At 42.0% G+C, this 23,488-nt stretch overlaps 1 protein-coding gene across 1 annotated transcript in view; it reads right to left on the bottom strand.

Moving 5' to 3' along the window:
- Positions 1-41: 41 nt before the first annotated feature.
- adcy6b (adenylate cyclase 6b) overlaps positions 42-23,488 on the bottom strand; it is a 36,802-nt gene continuing 13,355 nt past the window's right edge. The window contains exons 4-22 of the mRNA XM_087834118.1: positions 16,502-16,651; positions 16,009-16,130; positions 13,020-13,131; positions 12,621-12,748; positions 11,933-12,091; positions 11,691-11,832; positions 11,377-11,505; positions 9,584-9,612; positions 8,945-9,092; positions 8,732-8,829; positions 8,510-8,597; positions 8,259-8,375; positions 7,077-7,217; positions 6,120-6,295; positions 5,605-5,737; positions 4,985-5,248; positions 3,639-3,843; positions 3,339-3,463; positions 42-2,375 (exon numbers count right to left, since the gene is read on the bottom strand). Of these exons, the coding sequence (XP_087690244.1) occupies positions 2,247-2,375; positions 3,339-3,463; positions 3,639-3,843; positions 4,985-5,248; positions 5,605-5,737; positions 6,120-6,295; positions 7,077-7,217; positions 8,259-8,375; positions 8,510-8,597; positions 8,732-8,829; positions 8,945-9,092; positions 9,584-9,612; positions 11,377-11,505; positions 11,691-11,832; positions 11,933-12,091; positions 12,621-12,748; positions 13,020-13,131; positions 16,009-16,130; positions 16,502-16,651 (2,595 nt within the window). The 3' untranslated portion in view covers positions 42-2,246. The remainder of the gene's footprint in view (positions 2,376-3,338; positions 3,464-3,638; positions 3,844-4,984; positions 5,249-5,604; positions 5,738-6,119; positions 6,296-7,076; positions 7,218-8,258; positions 8,376-8,509; positions 8,598-8,731; positions 8,830-8,944; positions 9,093-9,583; positions 9,613-11,376; positions 11,506-11,690; positions 11,833-11,932; positions 12,092-12,620; positions 12,749-13,019; positions 13,132-16,008; positions 16,131-16,501; positions 16,652-23,488) is intronic.

Here is a 23,488-nt window from a genome sequence, read left to right on the forward strand (position 1 = left end):
ACTTGGGCTGCCAGCAGTTGAGACAGGCCGCTGTTACATTCGTGCTGTTTTTCATCAGGGATTAGGAAGAATTTATGTCACTTAATTAATGTTCAGCATAGAGTGCTGTAAGTGGCATCGCTATTACCTCAACAGAAATTCATTATTTATGTGCACGCAATTAAATACTCTCTCCTGTATCACCCTCTTGAAACCGTAGACTGATTTATTCAGAAAACGAGAAGGAAGCATCTCTCGGGTTACTGTCATAGGGAGAAATCTTGATTGCAGTCTGCTGATTGACACGATTTCTAAATTAAAGCTAACAAACAGAGCACCACTGTCTGGGCCGAAGCTGGATTGTGAAAGTAATTATTAAGTCTTTATTATTATTACTGTGAAAGGTGGGGAAAGTGTGCAACAGCATAGATTAAAACTGCGATCCAAATAAACACAATAAACAAATGTAAATAATAACAATAAAACCCCCAAAACAGACATTTGTTGACTTCTTAACCGAGGGGAATTTAATCAGACCAATAAATGCACTAATGCAGTACTCTCAGACTGCCACTTTTTTTTAAAAGTAAAACGCAACATTGTTTAGTTAACCTTTCATATTGAAGCCAGAGAGGGACGAGCAAAAGTGGGGATCTTTTCTGCAGCCCGTGAAGGCCGCATTTCTGGACAGAAAAGTGAGCATATCAATCAAGTTTGAACCTTAAAATGTCAAAAAAACTCCTTGTTGAATCAATCTGACCACCAGTACAGTAATCTAGCTCCTTCTGTAGTACCAAAGGCTTGGAAAAGAGTAGCTTTCTTCATTAGCTTCAGACAGAAATATTCATTGATACATACATTCATATAACTCGTTTCGGGGGTGGTGGTGGCAGGTGGGGTTACAAGCCTATGTGTGCCGAATACAAAATCAGGTCAAATACTGTTGTGTAAAGTATATACTAGTCCATGAAGAATGTGGACCTTGGAACTGCATAATCTCAAGGCAATACAGAGCAGACAGAAAATTTCTGCATACACTTAATCCTGAAGTGGTCAGGAAACCGGTTCACAATCCAAAAACATACATCATGTAGGCTTTAAGTTGGAATGAAATCAGTCAAAATCACAGTCCAGTAAAAGGCATAGAAGACATAATTCTCTTCAAATTATCATTTTAACACACACACACACGCGCTCGCACACACACATAAATCAGGAATGGACACATAACTCCAAAGAATAATATAAAACATGCCTCGTAGCAACCAGTTTGGCAAGAAAGCATTGTCATACAGTATCTTAAAAACCTCACAGTGAAGAGTGACGGTATGCCCACTTATAGATAAAGAACAGCATTCAGTAACATGTGGTCACACCCACACACATACAGCACATTGTCTCACACACACGCACACACACACTGGTATAAAATGTTTCATAACAGTTTAACAATCTCTCTTCATTTCCGTGACAGTAATGCAATCGTGCTTCCTTCATGTCGTACTTCTTGTTTTTGGCTTGAACCAAAAAGAGAAAAAAAAGAAATTTTCGGAGAGCAAAGTGCTCAAAGATTTAAGAGAACCACAAACAGCCGAGGATCCAGACTGTTAAAAACTACAGACTGGAGGAAACAAATAAGGCCCTGATAAGAAACACAAAAATCCAAGACAGGGTAGTTGCGTTTGTTGTCTGCATATATGTGCATACGTGCACGTTCTCCTTCATTATAAAGTCCACAACAAAATAACGGTTCATGCCTGTCGATGACAGTGACATTACCGTGGCCTTTGCTAGCAAAAGGATGAATAAATTACTTAAGTTTACTGTACTTTTTGAGCAGATTCATTAGTGTGTGTCAAATGTCAAACACTTGTTCTTTGGTTATTTTTCATCCATAGTGTTGTCCTTGCATATATTCTTTTATAAAACAGTTTTGTTTTGTTTTTTTCCACAAAAAAATAAATAATTACTCCAGATGAAATACTTGTACTATTGCTCATAAACACAAGCATAGTCACTTCCGTCCTAAGGCAACTGGGCTTCATTATCTCTCGGGCAGCTTGGGGAGAAAAAAAAAACAACAACCTCCTAACACGAACAACACCCTCCATTTGTGCATCTGAGCAACATACAGTCTCGTCTCTGCTGGCCTTCTACTGTCCCCAGAGTGCTTGCACCACGCTTCGAGCTGACCACTCTCTGTCTCTCTTTGCAGTCTCTGACGTATCAGTGGAGTGGGAGTCACTCTGCGGTCAAACGGTCTCTCGTTAACTACCTGGGGGGCCGCTGGTGAGGAAGTAAGTGGTCATCTCTCCCTTCCCCTTCACCTTGACGACACCTCGACATTCCAGCTGGTATCCATTGTTGGCCAACACGTGGTACAAGTCTGTAGTCACCTAAGAGATGACGCGGATATTTGACACTCAGGATATTAGATATTCAACCCTTCCTAAGAGTCAGTCCTAGTTTCTCCCTAAAGCATGATGATGGAGGCATAAGTTTTTAAATATGAGGGTTTTAAAAAAGAAAAAATTTTCAGCACTTATTAGTGTCTGAAAAAAGTAGTTCAATTGATACAAGTTAAACCAAAAAGTCTTCGAAATGTTATCTGGGAAATGAAAACAATCAGTTCACGTCAGTGCATAGCAGAGGGTATTTTGATCTGCAGTAACACAAAGTGTGCAGCAGATGGCAGCGCTGTTGTAATGAGAATCAATCTTTCAAGGAGCTCTTTTGGCAGCACAGCTTTCAATGTTTCTCACACATGTCAAAATATCTGTTCTGCATCTATAAATACGATTTTTTTGTTTTCCCAAAGCTAACTTGCTGTGGCTTTCCACCACTGAAGGAGATAACACTGCGATAGCTGCATGAAGTCTACAGGGAATTTAGATATGGCTCTCTATTCCTCCCCCAGAGGGACTTTAGAGCACAATTACTGCTAGAAAACAACACAGGACTCTTACTTCGGGAGGGCAGATGTCTGGGCCTAAAGTGAAGTAAAGTGAAGGACGGTGCACTGATTGAATGTGCAGAACGTAGTACGTGTGGAAGCATCTGTAGTATGCTTCCACACAGAGCAAAGGTCTAGGTTTAGATATTGTAAACAAGACTTTGAACTGTGTGTGAAGAGCATTTCTCAGCTAGAGCGAAGATGGCTAATGTGCGGCCATTGTTTTGGGTGTAAATAAGCATTTCATGTTGGAATAACCACTGGCAACAATTTGATGACTAATTTAACGAGTAACTGGATTGGTATTCTATGTTGGCTGACTGATCCGACAATTACTAAAAGGACAAAACGTTTTCTTGTAAACATAAAATGACAAACTGCTGGGGAGTCACTGAGTCACTGTTACCTGAATGTAGTCTGGCACGCCTGTGCTGTCCATCCTGCTGGCCACATTGACCGTGTTCCCCCAGATGTCATACTGGGGTTTCCTGGCTCCTATCACTCCTGCTACAACAGGCCCCATGTTCAACCCTAAGAAAAAACATGGCTGTGAGACATAATAACAGATAGAGGACTTTAACTAAATATTAATGCAGCGTCTGCTTGAATGGATTACTGTTGATCTCCGTTGACTGACATCACAAAAGCTCATCCAAAGAAAACTTATCGGATTTCAAGAGCAATTTTCACTCTCCTCCGTGTTTACCTATCTTCATCTGGAAGTTGTTAAAGGAGTGCTCGTTGATGTATTTCATCTGCTCTCTAAGCCTCATGGCATAATCAGCCAACGCCAGGATGTGTGAGCGGCCCTCTTTATCGTAGGTGGAGTCATTGAGGCCAGAAGCTGCCATGTAGGTGGAGCCAATGGTTTTGATTTTTTCCAGCTGACGGAACCTCTCCTCACTGATAATCTAGGAGAGAACAGCAAAGGACAGAAACAAAAGCAGCATAGCAACAGGTCAGCAGAAGTGGCAGATGGTTACATCTAATGACCACCAGTGTTGGGGAGTAACGGAACACATGTACCGCCGTTACGTATTTAAAATACAAAATATGAGTAACTGTATTCCGTTACAGTTACCGTTTAAAAAGGTGGTATTTAGAATACAGTTACTCAGTTACAGAGTAACTGTATTCCGTTACAGTTACCGTTTAAAAAGGTGGTATTTAGAATACAGTTACTTTGTTGAAATAAATGGATTACACGACAGTACTTCCCTGTTTCATATTGTGGCGGCTCAGGACTGTTTGGGTTTTGTTTGACAGCTACGTTCTGTTGTTCCAGGTGGCAGCGTTACGGTTGCCATGGTTACAGGGTGACGCTCTCTCTCTGCGTGTTTCCTGGGTGAGAGAGCGCCTGTTGTTGTTGTTGTGCTAAGCTAATAGGCAGAATGCTACAGGTATAGCGCTAAAGAATGTAGCCTCATGGGCAGTGTAGTCCGTGCTGCAGGGAGAATGGACTGCCATACCCGTTATGTGTCTGTGAGCGCGAGGAGGGAGAAAAATGAGAGTGGAAAAGTACGAGTTATCGTTGAGCAGAAACGGGAGCTGGAAGCATGTAAATATAATAATAACCACTGCAGCCAAGAAGAGTGCCTGACGAGCCCAGTTGTAAGTAAGCTATTAAGACTCGACTGTACACCGTGTTCGTGTTTTCCTCCGAAACAATAAGTTCCGCCTCTCTTTGTCTCTGCTAGCAAAGTTGACCCAGACAACAAAGTAAAGCTAGTTTTCAGCTATGAGCCCGAAACAGAACCCACCATATTAGCCAGAGGTCCCTTTACTATGGTTCACAGCAATAGTACATTCATGTAGTTGTAAACAGCATGATAATATATTAAGTAATCCAAAGTATTCAGAATACGTTACTCTCATTGAGTAACGTAACGGAATACGTTACAGAATACATTTTGGGACATGTATTCTGTATTCTGTAGTGGAGTACATTTTAAAAGTAACCTTCCCAACACTGATGACCACACCGTTTCCAATAAATGTTTCCTAAATTATTGTAACGTGCATTAATTGTTCCTTATATTTCCTTTTGCTCACCTCATCAAAGTCAGCGATGATCTCATTGAGGAGCCTGAGACACTCCACCCCCTCGTTGTTAGCCTCCAGCTCCACATAAAACTCCGAAAAGTTGCTTATGGAGGCAAACATGACAGCAACACACTCGCATGACTGATAGTACAACTCGTCATTACGACGCTCCCGTGCAAGGAAGTGGGCAGCTACGTCCTTTGGCAAGATGTTATGGAGCAAGCGGCGATTGTACGCCTGCAGCTCCTCCATGTCCTCCTTCTCCTCTGTAGCCTTAAGTGGGACAGGGAGGGATACGGTTACTTAGTCATGCTGTCAGGTGACTGGATTCATGATGTTATTACAGCTGCCAGAATTGGCCTTTTCACAGACGACAATTTGACACCTCATAGTAAAGATTTTGACATTACATTTAGCTCCTTCACTTTTAGTCCTGCTGCCATATATGTGGGCTCAGCAGCAAAGTGGCATGGCTTAATAAGACTGTTAACCACTGTTAAAGCTAACCTAACATGATTTTCAGGCTATGACAAGTCAAACTGCCAACAGTGAAAAATGTCTTTTGCTCAGTTTAAGTATTTTTGGTTTCCCTTTTGTTTATAGTCTATACACGTAATCGTTCAGCCTACCTGCAGCTTCCAGAGGAAGTCCAGACGAGCGGTGGACTCCACCTGCTGGCCGTGCAAGTAGAGAGCCAGAACAAAAACTGTGAGGATTATAGGAGTCATGACCTTTAGGGAGACCTTGGTCACATCGTCGCAGCTGAGGAGGGAAAGATGAGCAATGAATGAGTGTCTTCAATATTAAAACTGTTCTGCAGTTTTATTGGAACCAAATCTGGAGAACAGCCAAGAAAGAGTCATGTCTACAAACTATATGGGCCTCTTAAAGTAGATATAATCAAATATACAACTTAACATACTGCTGCAGAGAATCATTAACAGGTTTTAATTGCCTCAGGAAAAAAAGAGCATATTTAAAAAAAATAGAGCTAAACATGAAAGTAGGTCTATTAGAATATAAATCTTATTTAAAAAGTAGGCTAATGTTAACCTAATCCACAGTACTGTGACACAATAGAGAGTTTTCAGGTTGAAAACCTGGAAAACAGTGACTGTGTTAGCGTTGCCGGTAGGGGACTCACAATCTGTTGGCAATGACCAGCATGTCTGCGTTGTCGAACAGGGCCACCTGAGGCCACTCCACCAGCAGGAGGAAAGTGAGCTGGATGAACAGCATCAGAGCCAGCTTCCCTATGCTGCTGATGTGCAGGAACACAGAGCAGGCCAGCAGGGTCAGCAATACGCTGTAGCTGAAATACTGCAACACAGAGGAAACAGAGACAAAGGGAGGAGGAGGAAGAAGAGAAGTAGATTTAGGTTTAGAGTGATAAGTCAAGATTTCACCAATGCGGAAAAACAAACATAAAGAACGCACCTATGATTCAGTGTGCATGTGCAAAAGCAAATACAAAAACCCCTTTTTCAAATATTGGCAATGTAAGAGCGCTGTGTTCATTAAACTGCCCAGGGGATGATACAAAGTGACGCACACAAAGAGCCACTTCGAACTTCTAACATTCGCCCCCTCGGTTTCATGAAATCTTAACCACAACTGCAAGTGTGCACGAGTGAGAACAGACATTTTTAGTATGAGCGCTGCAGAGGTTCAAGCACGTCATGAACCTTTACTTCTCTCTCTCTTTGTCACTAAGAGCAGGCTCTCTCATTCTCCATGTGGGTATCCGTAACAGCAACGAGGTGCTACAGCTGCTCTCACGCCTCGCACTCAAACTGTGAAAACGGCCTCTTCTGGATTAGGAATAATGAAAATGCGTCACAGACAAATATTTTAATCTTGCTGCAAATTACAAACAAAATTCAGTGAGATAAGACACGACTTCTGCTGTGGACACTCTCCAAACAATTCTGTTTCTTAGCGAGTGCTTCATAAAATCTGCCTCCTGGCTCTTATGAAAAAGCGACCCGAGGTGCTCATTCAGACATGAAAGGCACACGTTCAGAGGCTGTCAGAAGGGAACGAATGTCTGAAAGTGGCTTTACAGACACACAGGCTTTTTAAAAAATGCTGTGGAGCTGACCTCTGGAAAAGGGCAGGGCATTGTCTGGCTGGAACACAGAGTCGAACCGTTGCTGGTCAGGTTATAAAGCAGGCAGGAAGTCATTGATGTGTTCAACTCCTTGGCCACACACTCCTTCAGGTTCTCTCTGCTGCATGTAAACTGGCAAGAGAGAAGGAAACAGTTTGTCATTAAAGAGTCAATAATTGGAATCAGCGAGGAAGAGAAGCACATGTCATGCCTTATATTGCAGCACATATGGTGCTGGTTTTAGGAGGCGGTACAACATGTTTGCTGATTATTAAATAACTTTGACCAAGAGATATGCAGCGAAGGACATTTTTGCATAGTTTCTAGTTTTCATTGCTCCTCTCAGGTAAAAATAATGACTATAGGCATGTGTAAATTAAGAAAGTCCTAGCAAACAAGGGGAACCTCAAGGGCTGTAAAAAGAAGCCAGGAAGCTTCTCTCTTGGCCAAATGTGTTAATCCTCATGTTAAAATGCTCAGCTACACTTTTCATAGTGTATTTACATTCTGGTACAAAAAAAAGGTCCCTTAACCCATTTTTAGTGGACTCATCTCACAAAAAATCTGTCTTTCTATGTGTTGCAGCCCATCTGAGAAGTTTTGTTTAGTGAAATTCATCTGTTACTTATGAACAAATTAACAGTGTATATGTGTGTCTGTGCTTTGCATCCTTACCGTTCATAAATAAAGCTTGCTAACCAAAGCTTGATAGCATTAGCTGACAACATAGCACTCTGCACCGAGCGCTGTGAATACATTTTAATTCTGAACTTCAAAAATCCACCAACACTCAAGCTTAAAAATGTGTGTTCAGGGGGGCAATGCCCATCTTTTATATAGAGATTTTGCCTTGAGCAGTATTTATGTCGAAATGCTGTATCTGATTATACCCGATACACTAGAAGTTTTCAGTATTCATATAGTCACGCATGTATGGAGCACATATAAAACTGAATGGATCTTTATAATGATCACATGGAGAAAATATTGATTTCTACAACCTCATCCGTCACAGTGATGGATTATGATTAATTGCCTCTATCCAGCAACATCCATATAGCCAGGATAGTGCTTAATTACTTTATGTTAAAGTAATGTGTAATAATATTTAAAATAATCAGGAAATAAGTATTTCATGATGCAAAAAAGCATCAAAATGAAGACAGTCCATACCATGTTAGCAAAAGAAGAGATATAGAGGAGGAGGATGGTGAAGACGGCCACCAGTGTGCTGTTTGCTCGAGATTGGACTATTTTCTTGGCCACTGTCTGCAAGGCAGCTGGAAAAAGCTTTGATACAGACAGCAGGGAGAGCATCAGATAAGGGAGAGTTAATGCCATTAGCGATGCTGGCTGAAAACATGTAATAATGTCTCTTATCTACAAGAGGAACCACATGAGCGGCGAAGGCCTTTGTTTCGTACTTTGATGCAGGAGTAGATGGCACAGACGAAGAGGATGTTGGCGAGGATGACGAAGACACTAATGTAAAGACCGAGCATAAGCGGCGTTCTGAGGAATAGATGAAAACAGAGTCATTAAGATGTACAACTCTAATGAACTCCTCATAAACGAATCAAGAGCACATTTCCTGTGCACAATTCAGTATAACTGGAAAAGGCAACTGGTCAAAGAGAACTACTTACTTTGGGAAAATAATAACTTGAATGAAGCAGATACAGCAGAAGACAAAAAGTATGCAGGCCACATATCCCCCGAAACGATCGTCAACTTTTTTAGAGTACTAAAGAAAAGACAACGAATGAGAAATCAGATGAACTGCAGTCCAATTTACAATTTTTCTTCTTTTAGGGACGTTTTGGGGTGAATTTCGATTTAATTTTTTGTCAAATGTCGACCTTTTTCTCAAGTTCTTCAGTCTGAAAAGTGAGCAGAAACTTCTTGACATGATCTTTCCTCAGCTGGTCAATGCTGCGCGCATCGATGGCCCGTCCGAGAAACTCATCCACCTCATCCTCGGTGTTCAGTGCCTCCTGAGTACAGCGACTGTGAAGTACGGGGAACAATAGGTCACTGTCATTGCTGCGTGTTTGCTTCACTGTGAAAGTGTGTGTGTGTGCGTGTACATGTTTAGACATCTTTGTGAGGGCAGAAAATTGGCACGTTACTACCCTAAGTGTGGAGCAACAGTCACTTATAGGGACAAAATGCCAGTCCCCACGAGGTTGAAGGCATCGAGGCTCAAAATGTGTTTTAGTGTCAGGATTACAATTGTGTTATGGTTTGGTTTAGGCAAAGGGAAAGTATTATGTCGATGAGATGTCCTCACTAAGACATGAAACGAGTGTGTGTGTGTGTACATGAGGATGTTGCCCTATGTGACACAGAGGATGTCTCAGAGATAACATGGCATTAGTGTGTTTGATGGATCCGACTGTGCAAAACCAACAGTTTACCCTAAAGTTAAACTGCCACAGTGACAGCTGACAAATCAAACACTTGAAACTGGAGCCCACCCAAAAAAAAACCCCACTCACTTTTCTTTGCTGGATGCTTCATCGATGCCCTGAGAAAAACAAAAAGAGAGAGTGAAAACCAAAAGAAAAAACAGGATAGAAAAAGAAACAAAGGGAAAGAGATTATCATGTGGTCACAGTACGACTGAAAAATAGACACAGACTCAGACATCTGCACAGCTAATCCCTGTGAGCCAGACTGATGTTTTAATTAATGCTGGGAGGCTTCAAATTACACCCTCTTTGCCCCTAGGGCTGAAACCCTTTGAGATGGTGAAAAAAAGGAGGAGGAGGGAGAAGAATGTACGAAAGAAAAGGAAATGAGACTTCAAACATAGAGAGAGAGGATGTCAGAAAAAGTGTGTGAAAAAGAAAACATATGCAGCTGCAGACTCATCATATTAGCTTGAATAGTGAACTAGGAATCCTTCAGAGCCCTACAGATCAGTACTTAGTTACAGTTAACAGTTACTGTTTGCCACTCAAATGTATTTATTTATTCACAGAACACTGTCTAATATGAAGCCAAAAGTAAGATGGGAACAAATAAGCGTGTACAGCTATGCCAGCAACTCTATGAGGCTTTACACAGCAACATAAGGTAGGCATGCTTACGTCACGTCACCAATACTTATCTTAATACGCATGTTAGCATGCAAGTCAGGACAAGGGTAAGAATACTCTGTAACAGTAAGCTAAGATGCCATCTGTAAAAACAGTACCATAAAAATGTAGAAATACAACCCAGACAGATGACGCTACGGCTGAAGTGTCACTAACTTTAGTTCTTCCAGTCGCCACTTGAGGCCAGTTCCAAAAGCGAGTCAAATCTCTTCTTCTTGTTAAAATGTCCAACATCACAAATTTAAATAAAGATGTTTGCAACCCGTTATAAAGAAGGAGTTTGTTCTCCCTTCATAACAATTTTAAAGTGGGAGTGGGGGAGGCGGGGGTCATTTCCTTCAACTAGGGATGCAACGATACCAAGTTTTTCAAACCGATACGATACCGATACTTGGATCTGAGTACTTGCCGATACAGAGTACAAAAAACGATACTTCTACCACACACACACACACACACACACAAATACAATTAATTGGAAGACAGGTTTTATTATATTCCCTGCCGATAAAAAATAAAATCTTAATAAAAATGACCACAAAAAAATTTCAAGTGAAAAATAAGCACTTCTGTTAAATTATTGCAGAGTCTCCACATTGTAATTTTACAAAATATCACTGAACTATTGGCACTGTCTCGAGCTTTCAGAATAATAAATAAACACTAAATAAATAAATAAACTTTTAAATTATTGCAGAGTGTCCATATTGTAAACAAACCAACAAAATAATTATTATTAAATAAATAATAAAATATAAAAATTATAAAATAAATAATAAATAAAATAATAATTGGCCCCCTAGTGGCCAATCTAAAAAACTACAACAGAAATGACAAGCTACCCTCTGATTAATGAAATAATTTAGTATCGGTTAACTTTTACAAGTATGAGTACACACACATTTTACAGTATCGGCCCCGATACCCGATACCAGTATCGGTATCGGTGCATCCCTACCTTCAACTATTTGGATTTTGTTAAGCCTTAAAAGAGGAACAGGTGACCTCACAGTAGATATGTCCATCTCTTTTATACAGTCTGTGATACCAACTCTATCCAGATGAAATGTCCACAACAGTATACGCACACATTTTTTTAAACAACCTATTGAAAGTATATTTATAATTTAACTTGAGAGGATGAGGAGGTACTGTAGAAAAGTGCATACTGTTCCCTCTGTGTAACTCACCATCTTCTGGTAGGCTTTAGGCTCCTTGTTTCTGTTGAAAGACCTGTCGGGCACCCAACGTGGCATCACTCCCTCTGCAGAATTTGCACGTGTACGCTGCATTTTAGCTATCATGGCTTTCTCTTCTTTCTGGAAGTGAAGAAACCTCAACAGGGTAAGTGCTTTGAAAAATAACGTCTTCTATTCCAGGTGACAACCCATTATATTATTTGTGTGAAATATAGCACTAGTGTGGTATTCAGATGAGGTCAAGCAGATAAGCATGTGCGTGTGCGTGTGTGTGTGTGTGTGTGTGTGTTTGACCATGCACTAACCCTTTTCTGGCTGCAGCCCAGCACCAAGAAGGTTTCAATGTTGTGTTCCTTCAGGTAAGCATTCCTCTCCCCTCCAAAACCTGGCTCCACTTCATAGTCCCCGTTCAGATACTGCAGTGTCGCTTTGGTGATGTGGATACGACTACACACACGCCCACACACAACATAAAGTGTGTCTTAAAACATAAATCCTACGGAAAATTAATCCAGCACGGTAACGAGGTAATTTGAGCAGGACCTACCCAGCCTTTCCCCCAGCCTCCATTTGGTTGGCAAGGGTCACGTCGTTAGACCACACATCAAACTGCCACTTGCGCAAGCCAAGCACCCCGCAGTGAACGCGCCCGCTGTGGATGCCCACCCGCATGTTCACGTTAACGCCTGTAACCTCTCTCACCAGCCTGCAGATGAACACACACACGAACACTGATGTCAAGAGGCGAGCATCACGTTCAGCTTCACAAAGTCTCCTCAAAACCCTGTGTGCCATCCACAGATAAACTTAAAGAGGTCCTATATATGCAATAAACAAAGCCTCACATCAGATCCACATATATACAAGTAGTCAGAGTTAAAAGTAAAGGTTTGAGACTGTTCTAAAGGCTCTGGTCCAGACAGTTTTTTCCAGTCTTGGTGGATAATAATGTCAATGAGAGCATACAAGCTCTGCCTTCAAACCCAAAAAGCCCTCCACCTGCTCTTCAAACCCAATCAGTCACAAGCTGGCTTTAAGACAGCGTGGCTTAAAGGAAGTGGACCAAAAGCTCTAGGGCTAGGCACCTCAGTCTAAGATAAAAAGGGAATATTGTGAATCATGCTAATTACTATAGTTGAGTAAAAGAACAAAAAATGGAAAACCGAGCATAATAAATCCTCTTCAACTTTCAGTGAAATATAACTGCGGCTGTTTTAAGTGTGCATTTTACTCACGAGATAGCTTCAATCATGTCTACTCCCATCTCTACACAGCAGTGGGCGTGGTCAGCACGGGGCTCAGGCAGTCCTGACACACAGTAGTAACAGTCGCCAAGGATTTTAATACGCAGACAGTGGTTCTCCTGTAAACAAAGACACAACGCATAAAACGTTAGACCTTCACCTACAGCTGATTCACAGCATGTCAAATAGATTATAAACGCATGATGTGAATGATTTATAAGCCTCAGCAAAGTTCAATTAGCAGGTTACACAATGCTTAAGTATCAATAAATGCATCATTTTCTATTCGTCATACTAACTAGGACTGAGACTACAGACTGTAAAGATGCGTATGAACCGGTGGTTCAAAGGTTCGCTATGGCAGCAGTGGCAGCCAGCAGCAAAGCTCACCGAAGCCAGCTTGTCAAAGCGGGCAAACAGCTCGTTCAGCGTCATGACCAGCTCCTGGGCCGTGCACTGAGATGCCAGGCTGGTGAAGCCCTCAATGTCCGCAAACAGTATGCTGCAGGAGAAATGATGGGTATGTGGGGAGGGAAACGGAGAGAGGGGAAGCAGAACAGACAGAGGGAAAGAAAGGGGAGAAAAAGGAGACACAGAATGCAATCAATCAACATGGTGTAGAAGGAGACAGCATGGTCTAGCGGCTCCCTCCTCCTGTTCAACTATCATGTGAGCAAGAGAAAGAGAGGCAGACATTTGTTCGGCTCTGGCTCGCATCATTCAGGCCAATGTAGGTCACCTCCTCCAGCCCTTCCCTCTGAGAACACCCCCCCTCCCCTCGATCCCTCTGTCTGCATGCCTTTCATTGCAAACTTTTGATAGTAATGAAAGGCGAGGATAAACAATACCCCAGACGAAAGTTAGACATGAACGCAACAGATGGCGCTGTGACCACTGCGAGGTCATCCACCAGGGACAAACTCGCACTTAATTACAGCGGTCAAAGTCTTGTCTGCGTCTACCACTGTGGGCAAGATGAGGCGATGCCATGATGCACCTCTTCATCTGTAAGGGACAGAATGAACAAATAAACAAACCTATAGTATTTTCTCACTGGTGGGAGCAGAGCCTAAAGTTGATGCCGGATGGACATTTTTTTACCCATAATTTGAGATATGCGTTTTTGCTAACACTACGTTCAGTGAACCAGCTTCCTATTGTAAACAGCAGCATCATGAAAAACACATCATGAGTAGCCAGTGCAGTTTTTGGAAGAAAAAGCTCAGGGCTCAGAACTGAGTACTGACAGTGTTGGGGAGTAACGGAATACATGTACCGCCGTTACGTATTTAAAATACAAAATATGAGTAACTGTATTCCGTTACAGTTACCGTTTAAAAAGGTGGTATTTAGAATACAGTTACTTTGTTGAAATAAATGGATTACACGGCGGTACTTCCCTGTTTCATATTGTGGCGGGTCAGGACTGTTTAGGTTTTGTTTGACAGCTACGTTCTGTAGTTCCAGGCGGCAGCGTTACGGTTGCCATGGTTACAGGGTGACGCTCTCTCTCTGCGTGTTTCCTGGGTGAGAGAGGCCTTTTTGTTGTTGTTGTGCTAAGCTAATAGGCAGAATGCTACAGGTATAGCTCTAAAGAATGTAGCATCATGGGCAGTGTAGTCCGTGCTGCAGGGAGAATGGACTGCCATACACGTTATGTGTCTGTGAGCGAGGGAGGGAGAAAAAGGAAAAGTACGAGCTGTCATCGAGCAAAAACGGGAGCTGGAAGCATGTAAATATAATAATAACCACTGCAGCCAAGAAGAGAGCCTGACGAGCCCAGCTGTAAGTAAGCTATTAAGACTCGACTGTACACCGTGTTCGTGTTTTCCTCCGAAACAATAAGTTCCGTTGGAGCAGCCTTTCAACGCCTCTCTTTGTCTCTCGCAAGCAAAGTTGACCCAGACAACAAAGTAAAGCTAGTTTTCGGTTACGAGCCCGAAACAGAACCCACCGTATTAGCCAGAGGTCCCTTTACTACGGTTCGGAGCCGCGGACCTTCAGTAACAGTAATAAATCACAGCAATAGTACATTCATGTAGTTGTAAACAGCATGATAATATATTAAGTAATCCAAAGTATTCAGAATACGTTACTCTCATTGAGTAACGTAATGGAATACGTTACAGAATACATTTCGGGGCATGTACTCTGTAATCTGTAATGGAATACATTTTAAAAGTAACCTTCCCAACACTGAGTACTGAGTATGCCATATACTGTAGTTTTACTGGCAACCCAGTAAAACTAAGGTACTGAAACTTCATATACCTTAGTTTTACTGGTTTGCCAGTAAAACTCTATTATTATTCACTCCTGCAGTAACTTATACTTGGCAGGAGTGTTCTGTTTTAGGACTCCCCAGTCCTTCACACACAGAGAGCAAGGAGCACTGGGAGACATGTGGCTACATGAAAAGACAGAGGCGGCGAGAGATGCAAGAATGGAGCGGCATCAACAACAATAGATATGATACCGATAAGCTCAGAAACAGCGTAAAAGGGAGTCGCTCAGATGGACATGGGCTGCAAAGTGGCTTGGAGATGCACTGCGACTGTGAGCATGCTAACGTAGCTTAAAAGGACACCTTAATAACATTTGTGATTGCACAGCTCTCAAGTGAACGATCTCATGTGGGCGAGCAATGGGAAGGGATGAGCTGCTTTAATTACTGCTTTACTTAATGCTTTGCTTAATGCTAAATTTGATTTGTCTTTCTAAGTAACTTTGTACAATGCGTGACTAAATATAGTTTAAAATGACAGACCTGTTAGGGTTAGGCTAATGAAAACACTCTGAATATCTTGAGTTTAGTTGTTTTCTAAGTGTTATTGCCTTTGCAAAGCAACCCAAGTATTTTTTATTTTCTAGTCTTGTGTTGAATTTGGATAATGGGTTGCTTGTGTAAGTTTATACCTTGGTAGGTCAGTGGTGCTGCAACAGAGTATTCTAAGTGCATTACCTGTACCTATCTGGGTCACCTATGACAGGAGATCTTTGCTTTAACCTCATTGCAATCTCCACGCCACCACAACATGGACAGTGCTGGCTAAACTCTGCTGCAGTGCAGCCAATAGAAAGATTCAATCACCTGTTAGTAGTCAGTCATCAGTGATGGATGAGAGTAGGAGGCAGCAAACTCTGAGATCTGTCGGAAATTATTTGCTACAGAAAGCACATCAGCGTCCTGAAGCCAATATTGTTGCTTATGCCGGTGCTGTCATTGTCAATAACCAGCAACATGCATAATGCATGCTCTAAAGGAAACAGCGGTTGGAGGGACTCTGAGGTCGAAGCTAGCTGAGCACTCCCGCATTTTTTGAGCCTTATAGTATGTTCGTGCAGAAGCATGTGCGTGCATTCGTCCGTCTGTGTTTACCTAACATTGTCGTGTTTTTGAATGTAGATCTTGTGGAACATCATATCTTCCTTCTTGGCACTGATATCAGCCTGCATCTCCATGGCAACGTGATGTGGCAGCACCGACAGCAGTAAGCGCTCCTGAGAGAGAGGTAGAGATGACACAAGAGAATGAGAGACGGAGAGATGAATTAAAACAGAAAGGAAGATATGACAGTGCACGATAAAGAGAGTTCATTCATTTTCAGCGTTTTCCACTGTTGGAGTGTTTACTGAGTCAGCCTGGCTCGCTGGGATCTGCGTGGGAAGGTGTTAGTAAATTAGAGCGGAGCGGAGATACACGTTATACACCAGAACATATTGTTGACCTCAAAAAGGGAGACAAACGAATTAGACTAGAAAACTGAGACACTCATTTGTTGCTCTTCTGCATTTGTGTATATGTCTTTCTACAGGACTCAGCAGGTGTCTCTATGTGTGTGCGTGTGCATACCGTGTGCACATAAGTGTACCTGTTGCTGGTTTTCCCTCTGCAGGTGCAGTCTGGCCTGAATGTATCCTCTAGTCTCCTGGAAGGCCTGTCTTTGGGAGACTTCAGCGGGGTAGTGAGTACAGATGCCGATCATGTTAGTGCACAGGAAGATCAGCATATTGGCACTGATCTGAAAACACACAGACAGACACAAAGCGTGAGGTCGAAGCTGAAAAGAAAAGAGCATCAAACACGTGCAGATCTTGTCATAATAATTCGATAAACTCTGACTGACCTGGGTGAGGTCATTCAGAGAAAATGATAACATGCTATGTCATAGGAATTACTGCGAGGCGAAAGATTCCTCAAATGTCTGAGGGCCCATTAGATATGATCTGGTTAGAGACGATGAGCATGGCCTTGCGTTTGCTTTGCAAAGGATTTTTTTCACACTTGTTCTTAACGGCAGAGAGGAAGCCCAGACTTTTTAATGCTATGAATCAGTGGAGACGCGGGAGGATTGTGTCATTCCAGCTTTTTTTTCTTAAGAGCTAACAACAATATTGTATTTATTGCGCTTTTGTTAAAATCTAAAATCTCCTGGCAAATAGTACAAAGCAGAGACAGAACATCTTTTATGCAAGCGATGGTCTGTCTCAATGCGCAACTTCAGATAGAAGCACACAGATCCATTACTGTAACTTCCTTGTGTGCACCCCAAGTTTAACAATGAGGCTCTGAGAATGCTGTGCACAATCTGTATAACATTATCTGTGACTTGAGTAAATTAAGTTTATCGTGTGCAGTTAACTTTGTGGGGTCATTGACCTTAAAGGCATTCCTTTGTGCTGCTCCGCTCGCTTTTTGTGTTTTCGGATGCGTGCCGTAAGCCAGCGTTTGAGTCTGTTACTGATTTCTTTTCTCACTAGTCCACAGCCAAGACTGAAGATCAGAAATGGAGGCCTTGAGCTCTGGACTTCCCCTCAGCTTAGAAACATATGGGCATGCGCGTACACACACACACACACGTCCCCTCCATGTTCAGAAACACACTCCAGCCTGGGAAAGTCACTTGACCTCTGACCACAGCCCAGGGTGCTTCCTCTGAAGATGATATCATCAATAATGAGAACAGGACACGCACGCACTGGACACACTAAAGCCTGAATGTTAAATCTGTCTTAATGACAACACTCTGAGTGAACTTGAAGATTTGAAAACTTTGTGCCATGGCCGGTATGTCGCCAGACCAGTGTGTTTCTCTGTGCATGCTTGTAATTTGTCTTTATCAGACAGTTGGCGGAAAAGAGCCGCCAAACTGGAGATAGGGGCTGATTATCTGTAAATGTACATTCACTGCATTTTTTAAAGATGCGTCTCCGCCTTTTCAAAAAGCATCGCTGCGCTAGCATCCACACTTCAACCCTCACGCTTGCAGAGTGATGGCGGATCCTCTGCCGCTGTCCCCACATAAAGGTTTACAGTGTATACACAAGAACGTACTATTTGTTGTCACGACAAGGCAGAGATAAGCTAACAGCCTGTGCTTGAAATGAAACATAACACCGTTACCAGAGGACAGTGGCAGGCAAATTCGGTTCATTTTGTTAAGTGGCCCTTCTAAGATACAGAACCTTCTGCGACTAACTGACCATAATTCTCACCAATGCACGTGTTTCAGAGATTCAAGCTTTCCATGTGAGCAATTTTAATCCAAATATTATTCCTAGATATTCCTAGAAAAGAAATGAACTGATAGTCTGGCTATGCACGCATAAAGACTCTCAGTGCAATGATGTGCTGGGATAGCGTGGATAGGCATTTATTTGCAAATAGGATGCAAATGTATGTGCAGCATTTATTGAAGCTTGCGAAAGCCTTAAAATGCAAGAGGGGACGAGGCATTCAGGACTATTAAAACCTACTGACTACATCTAGAAGGGTAGTGCAATATAACAGCCCGATAGCTATAAATGAGTGAAAGTGAAGTGTGAAGAAACATGATGAACAAAGCTTGTATTAATGCCAACTTATATGCTTGGAGATTAGAGGCAGACGCATTCACAGAGACTTTTGAATAAATCTTGTGCGTGTGTGTGTGAGTCCTTTTGGACTGGCAGCTCTTTGATCCTGAAGCTTGTTGTGTCTGCTGCTGCACTCATATCACCCAGAACTCCAAATCTAGCACAGACCCCCGGCTGACACTACCCTTCCTAAACAGTGAAGACAGAAAAGCAGCTTCTCTCCATTAACACAGAGCCAGTCTCTTTATAACGACTAATCTGGATTTAGAGTATATTCCACTGATGCCTCCTGACCATTTTTCCTGCAGACTTTTGGCTCTTAAAGATGAGCCTGCCTACACGTCTACTTAAGCAGGCACTTTTGGCGGTGAAGTTAAAAGGAGACCAAACATTGGCTTATAAGGTGCGGCTCACAGCAAGGTGCTTTATGAAGTTAAAAAAAGAGAAAAGGATAGCACGCTAATAATCAAACGAGGGAACGGGGATGGAAAAGATCTCTGCTTGGCAAACACACACTAAATCCATTCTATCTTTAATAATATCCCACTGGACAATTCCCTCATGCTCAAGCATGCTGGAACACACGTGTGCCCAGATCGAGTTATGACAACAACGTCCTTATCCATTTTTTAAGAGATAAAAAGTAACAAAAAAGAGATAAAAGTGAGATAAAAGTTCTTCTGATCAATAAAATATAGTTTTGTGGCATTTGACAGCACATCTACACTGTACAGGCATTACTTTTGCTCTTTTAGCTAAGTGAAGGCAACAGTAAACCACAGAGTGGTCATATTAAATTGTAACTATAATCATGGAGAATACACCCGAGGGTAGCTTCAATCACTCGGACCTGTCAATCACAGATACTAAAATAAGTCAGCTGGTTAAAGGCGCTTTTCTTTTGGTCGGTGCTTGGATTCGTGCAGTTGTATCTAAAAAGCCTGAAAGAAAAGTTCAGATATTTCACTAACCCTGAGCAAAAAAGCTTAAACTTTAAAAGGCCAAAGTGCTACATCCCATAAGTCAACACTTGGGACACTGACTGCAGTTGACATGGGGACTAAACTCCAGCACATGACCTCTGATAGGCATCTGGAGCTTTTCAAAATGTCTTACAAAGATAAACGGCAGAGCCCAGTCACACGCTGCTGATCATAGCCTGCAAAAAAACAAAACAACATTTGGTACCACAGTAGTAAAAATAGACAATACTGTCCCATTTTGTTTGCCTACACCTGATCTAATCAGCTGTCACTAAACTGTGTAATTACTCATTCAAGAAAGATGCTATTCCTTATAAAGACAGATGTTGCTGAAGGGTGGGGGTGCCTTCTTTGCCATCTTGGGCTCTTGCCATCTGGAATCGGAGCTTTGTTTTTGTCACGACTCCGGCCAAACCAAAATTGGTCTCAGGCGACCAGTGGGGCCACCGAGTAATCTTTGTGAAACGCTGGAGCAAATTCCGCGAAGCTAAATAGAGCTGGACCCAGGCCGCACATCTGCCAGATAAACAGATCCTGAATTAATACACGTGGAAAATCTCCCAGCTATCCTGGAAGTACTCACTATAACAAACTAACCACTTAAACTACCCGCTCACTTCTTTTAATACCAACAAGTTTTTCCACAAATCAAAACACTGTGAAGCTTGTTTGTCCCTCATTTTCAATATCTCATCTTTCAATTTACCGTTAGCAGGCTGAACTATAAACTAGCAGATAATATTCCTTGTTGAGTGAAACATACAGTACAAGTAGCTTGCTGTAATTACACTAATCTTCTTTTGCCACTTTATGTTGGGTTCGGGTTATCTATGGAAGCTCAAGACAGACATGAAGAAAGTCTAAGACAGCACGTAATATCAAGTCAGTAAAGTCATAACGATTTTAAAGAAAACGAGAGACACGTGGTAAAGTTGGGCACAAATAAGAAGTGAGTGGTTAATGAGAACATTGATGTTCCCTCAACAAAGAATAGCAGACGCACAACTTTTAGCAATTACTTCCTTTTTCTTAAAAAAATTATATCACGTAACATCTCCGGTTTGGGTTTGCTCCAGGACCCTTTATTTGCCCCCCCATTTCCTCTCTTCCCCAAGATTTTCTGTCTCTATAAAAGTTCAGAAGTAAATGTCCTCATCACTACTGGAAGTTGTATGCAATTTAAAGATGCAGTCAAATTAATAAAAATTAAAGACCATAAAAAGTGGAGACTGTTCATTTCTTGGTAATTGAGCAAACTCACAAATTCAGCCCCCCCCCCCCCCCCTTCTTTTTTTGTAACCATTTTGTCACCATTACCATAACAACTGCTGTTCCCATTTACTTGCTGAATTATCACTCGTTACGTAAAAGAATTTTAGCTCAGAGTTGTGGTTCAAATCACACAAGCTGCTGTGTGTCCGTGCTCTCCGTTGCTCAGAGGTCTGGGGTCAGTGTGTAGAACTAGACTCAACCCTCTCCTTCCAGCTTTCCAGCTGTGTCCTTGCTAACCCTCCACTTCCTGCCTGCTCAGACCCTCACAGGCACAGCTGCAATTAAAACACGGCAGCTGAAGGAACGCAGAATCTGACAATTAGACTACCCAACCAACCAACCGGCGGTTCACTTTCCTCCTCCCAAAGACTGAACTGTGCGACAGAGGTCAGACCTCGAAGTGTGTGAGTATGAGCTGAGCATCCAGGAATTCCTGCTCGAGCTTCTACTTCATCTCTGTTTGCACATAATGTAAAACATAAAGGCCATTGCATCTCTAGAGAGACCAATGTAACATTAATATCGAGGCATTGCTCAAAAGAAGGAAAATGGCAGCCAAGTCGCTCTGACTGTAGTGCAAATACAGAGCACCGTGTTTGTGTAATACGTGGTAAGTTTGTTATTTTTGGGGTAAGACTGTCTTTAGCCTGGAGTGAGAGAATTAAAAGGTGGAAACATTAAACAACTTTAAAATAAATGTGCACAAAGGTCAAACTAAACACGCATGAGTTCAGTTTAACTGTTCGGTTATATAAGCATGTGCTCGCCCACCGTCCCGCCCTGCTCTCGCTCAACAACATCACACGCCGCTATGCAGATCAATACTGCGACAAGAACAGGTTATAGTTTAAACAGTGAAGACTTGTCTTTCGTTACTTGCTCGGTCAAGGATGAGCTGATACTGAACTCGTGCATGTAAGACATTTGCCTCCTGGGCTGATTTCTGGAAATGCCATGTGGCACGTTTATGAAGCCTAAAACATGAGCATCGTTTCAGAATTTGAGAATAGATGTACGTGTGAGTACGATTTTAGAGAAACGCAAAGAAATGTAGAACAAGAAATGTCCTGGTCACCTCTGTCCATCTCAGCAGGAAGCGACTGTTTATTTTATCTTCCATATTCACAGAAGTTATATAATAATTAAACTACAAACATAACATAAAACATAGATTTTCTGAGCTTTTTGCAAGAGCTCACCTTGATTTGGATTAAATCTGATGATGTGAAATTATAATCATGGGCCTGGGGTATTGTTATTATATCTGATGACATTCACTTAAAATGTGAAAAAAAGCATACTCAGAGGCCCAGTCATGTAAACCTAAAAAAAAATCTATACAAACTGGATGACATGAGCTAAAAGATCTGCTCTGGTCAGCTGGAGCACAGCATTACACAGCACAGCGCATAAATGAGGATCTATGTAGTCTGTTACATTCGACGTGTGTTCTTCCTATTTTATTAGAAAGAAGGTGTTGCCTATTTGTACACTGATAGCAAACATGTTATTACAGCTTCACCCTATAAGTACCTCCTCACTCCAGCCTGACATATGTCGCCTCTGTTACAGTTTCGTAACTGTAACCAAGTTAGCCGGGACAGTCGGCTAGTGTAACCGTGACCTTTGACAGAGACCCGTTCACCTTCCTGTCACGAACACTGGGATCGGTACTGCACTCCACAATATCCAGAGTAAAACCGCCTTTAAAAGCTTAGGGGCATACATGCCGCACAGATGCACATCTAACACCACTAATGGATTCCTAATATATATCTCTTGGCTGTCAGCCATGGCAGTTCAGCCTCAAATCCCTGTATTTACTTTTGCAGGGAGCCAAGTTGTTAGTAAACCATGAACTGTTATTAGAAGCCTGCACTTCCTCCTGCCTGACTCACACAGCTATTATTAGCCTGGCTATTATTTCCCTTATCACTCTCTGTATTTTAACAGTAACGTTTCACTTATTGTCAATCCTAATTTCTCCCACCCATGGCGATAAAAATTATCCGGGTTCGCATTGTTGCCTTTGGCTGTAATGCAATAACTGGATGAGTCACAACTTTCTCACTGTCTGATAGGGTGGCGTCGGGAGTAAAGGGGGTGGGCGGGTGGGCGGGTGGGGTCTTTTATTTCAGCTACTGAATTGTTTGGGAGGTGAAGTACCTGACGATGAGTTCTCACCATCTGACAGCAGCAAAGGGAGGGAGGCGCTCCGAGGCCTGCACGTGAAGCTGAGAGACACATCGTGTATTGCACTTACTGTGGCCAATGCAGTGAATGCAATACTGTGACTGTAAAACACGTATGTAATATGTGAAGGCTTAAAATGAAGGCTTAAGTTTTTCTGGCTGCTCACTAAAGTATATGAACAGCAGCAAATAGTAGAGTGGTGTAAAAAGTGTTGGTATCATGTGCATGAACACATACTGAAGTCATGCTCACTATGTCTTTAATGAAATCTTTCACCATGTCTGATCATTTTCAAATGATGTAATCTGATTAGTTATTTACACAAGGTCATACTGATGACTTTGGCAACAATACATATCTCTATTTGTCTCTGTAAAGATTTTAACAATGCAACAGTGTCATAAATTTGAAATACAAAGAACATGAAGATCATGCGTGAATAAAAGTGCAGTCTGACTGAATAAAATGGCAGAGCTATGGGGACACTGACTGACTTTACATCCATGTCTAACTTTGTTTTGGTCTTTTCTTTGTTTGTTTTGTTTTTCTGTACTT

Source organism: Neolamprologus brichardi, chromosome 20 (assembly GCF_056152115.1).
Source record: "Neolamprologus brichardi isolate AB-2024 chromosome 20, ASM5615211v1, whole genome shotgun sequence".
NCBI lineage: Eukaryota > Metazoa > Chordata > Actinopteri > Cichliformes > Cichlidae > Neolamprologus > Neolamprologus brichardi.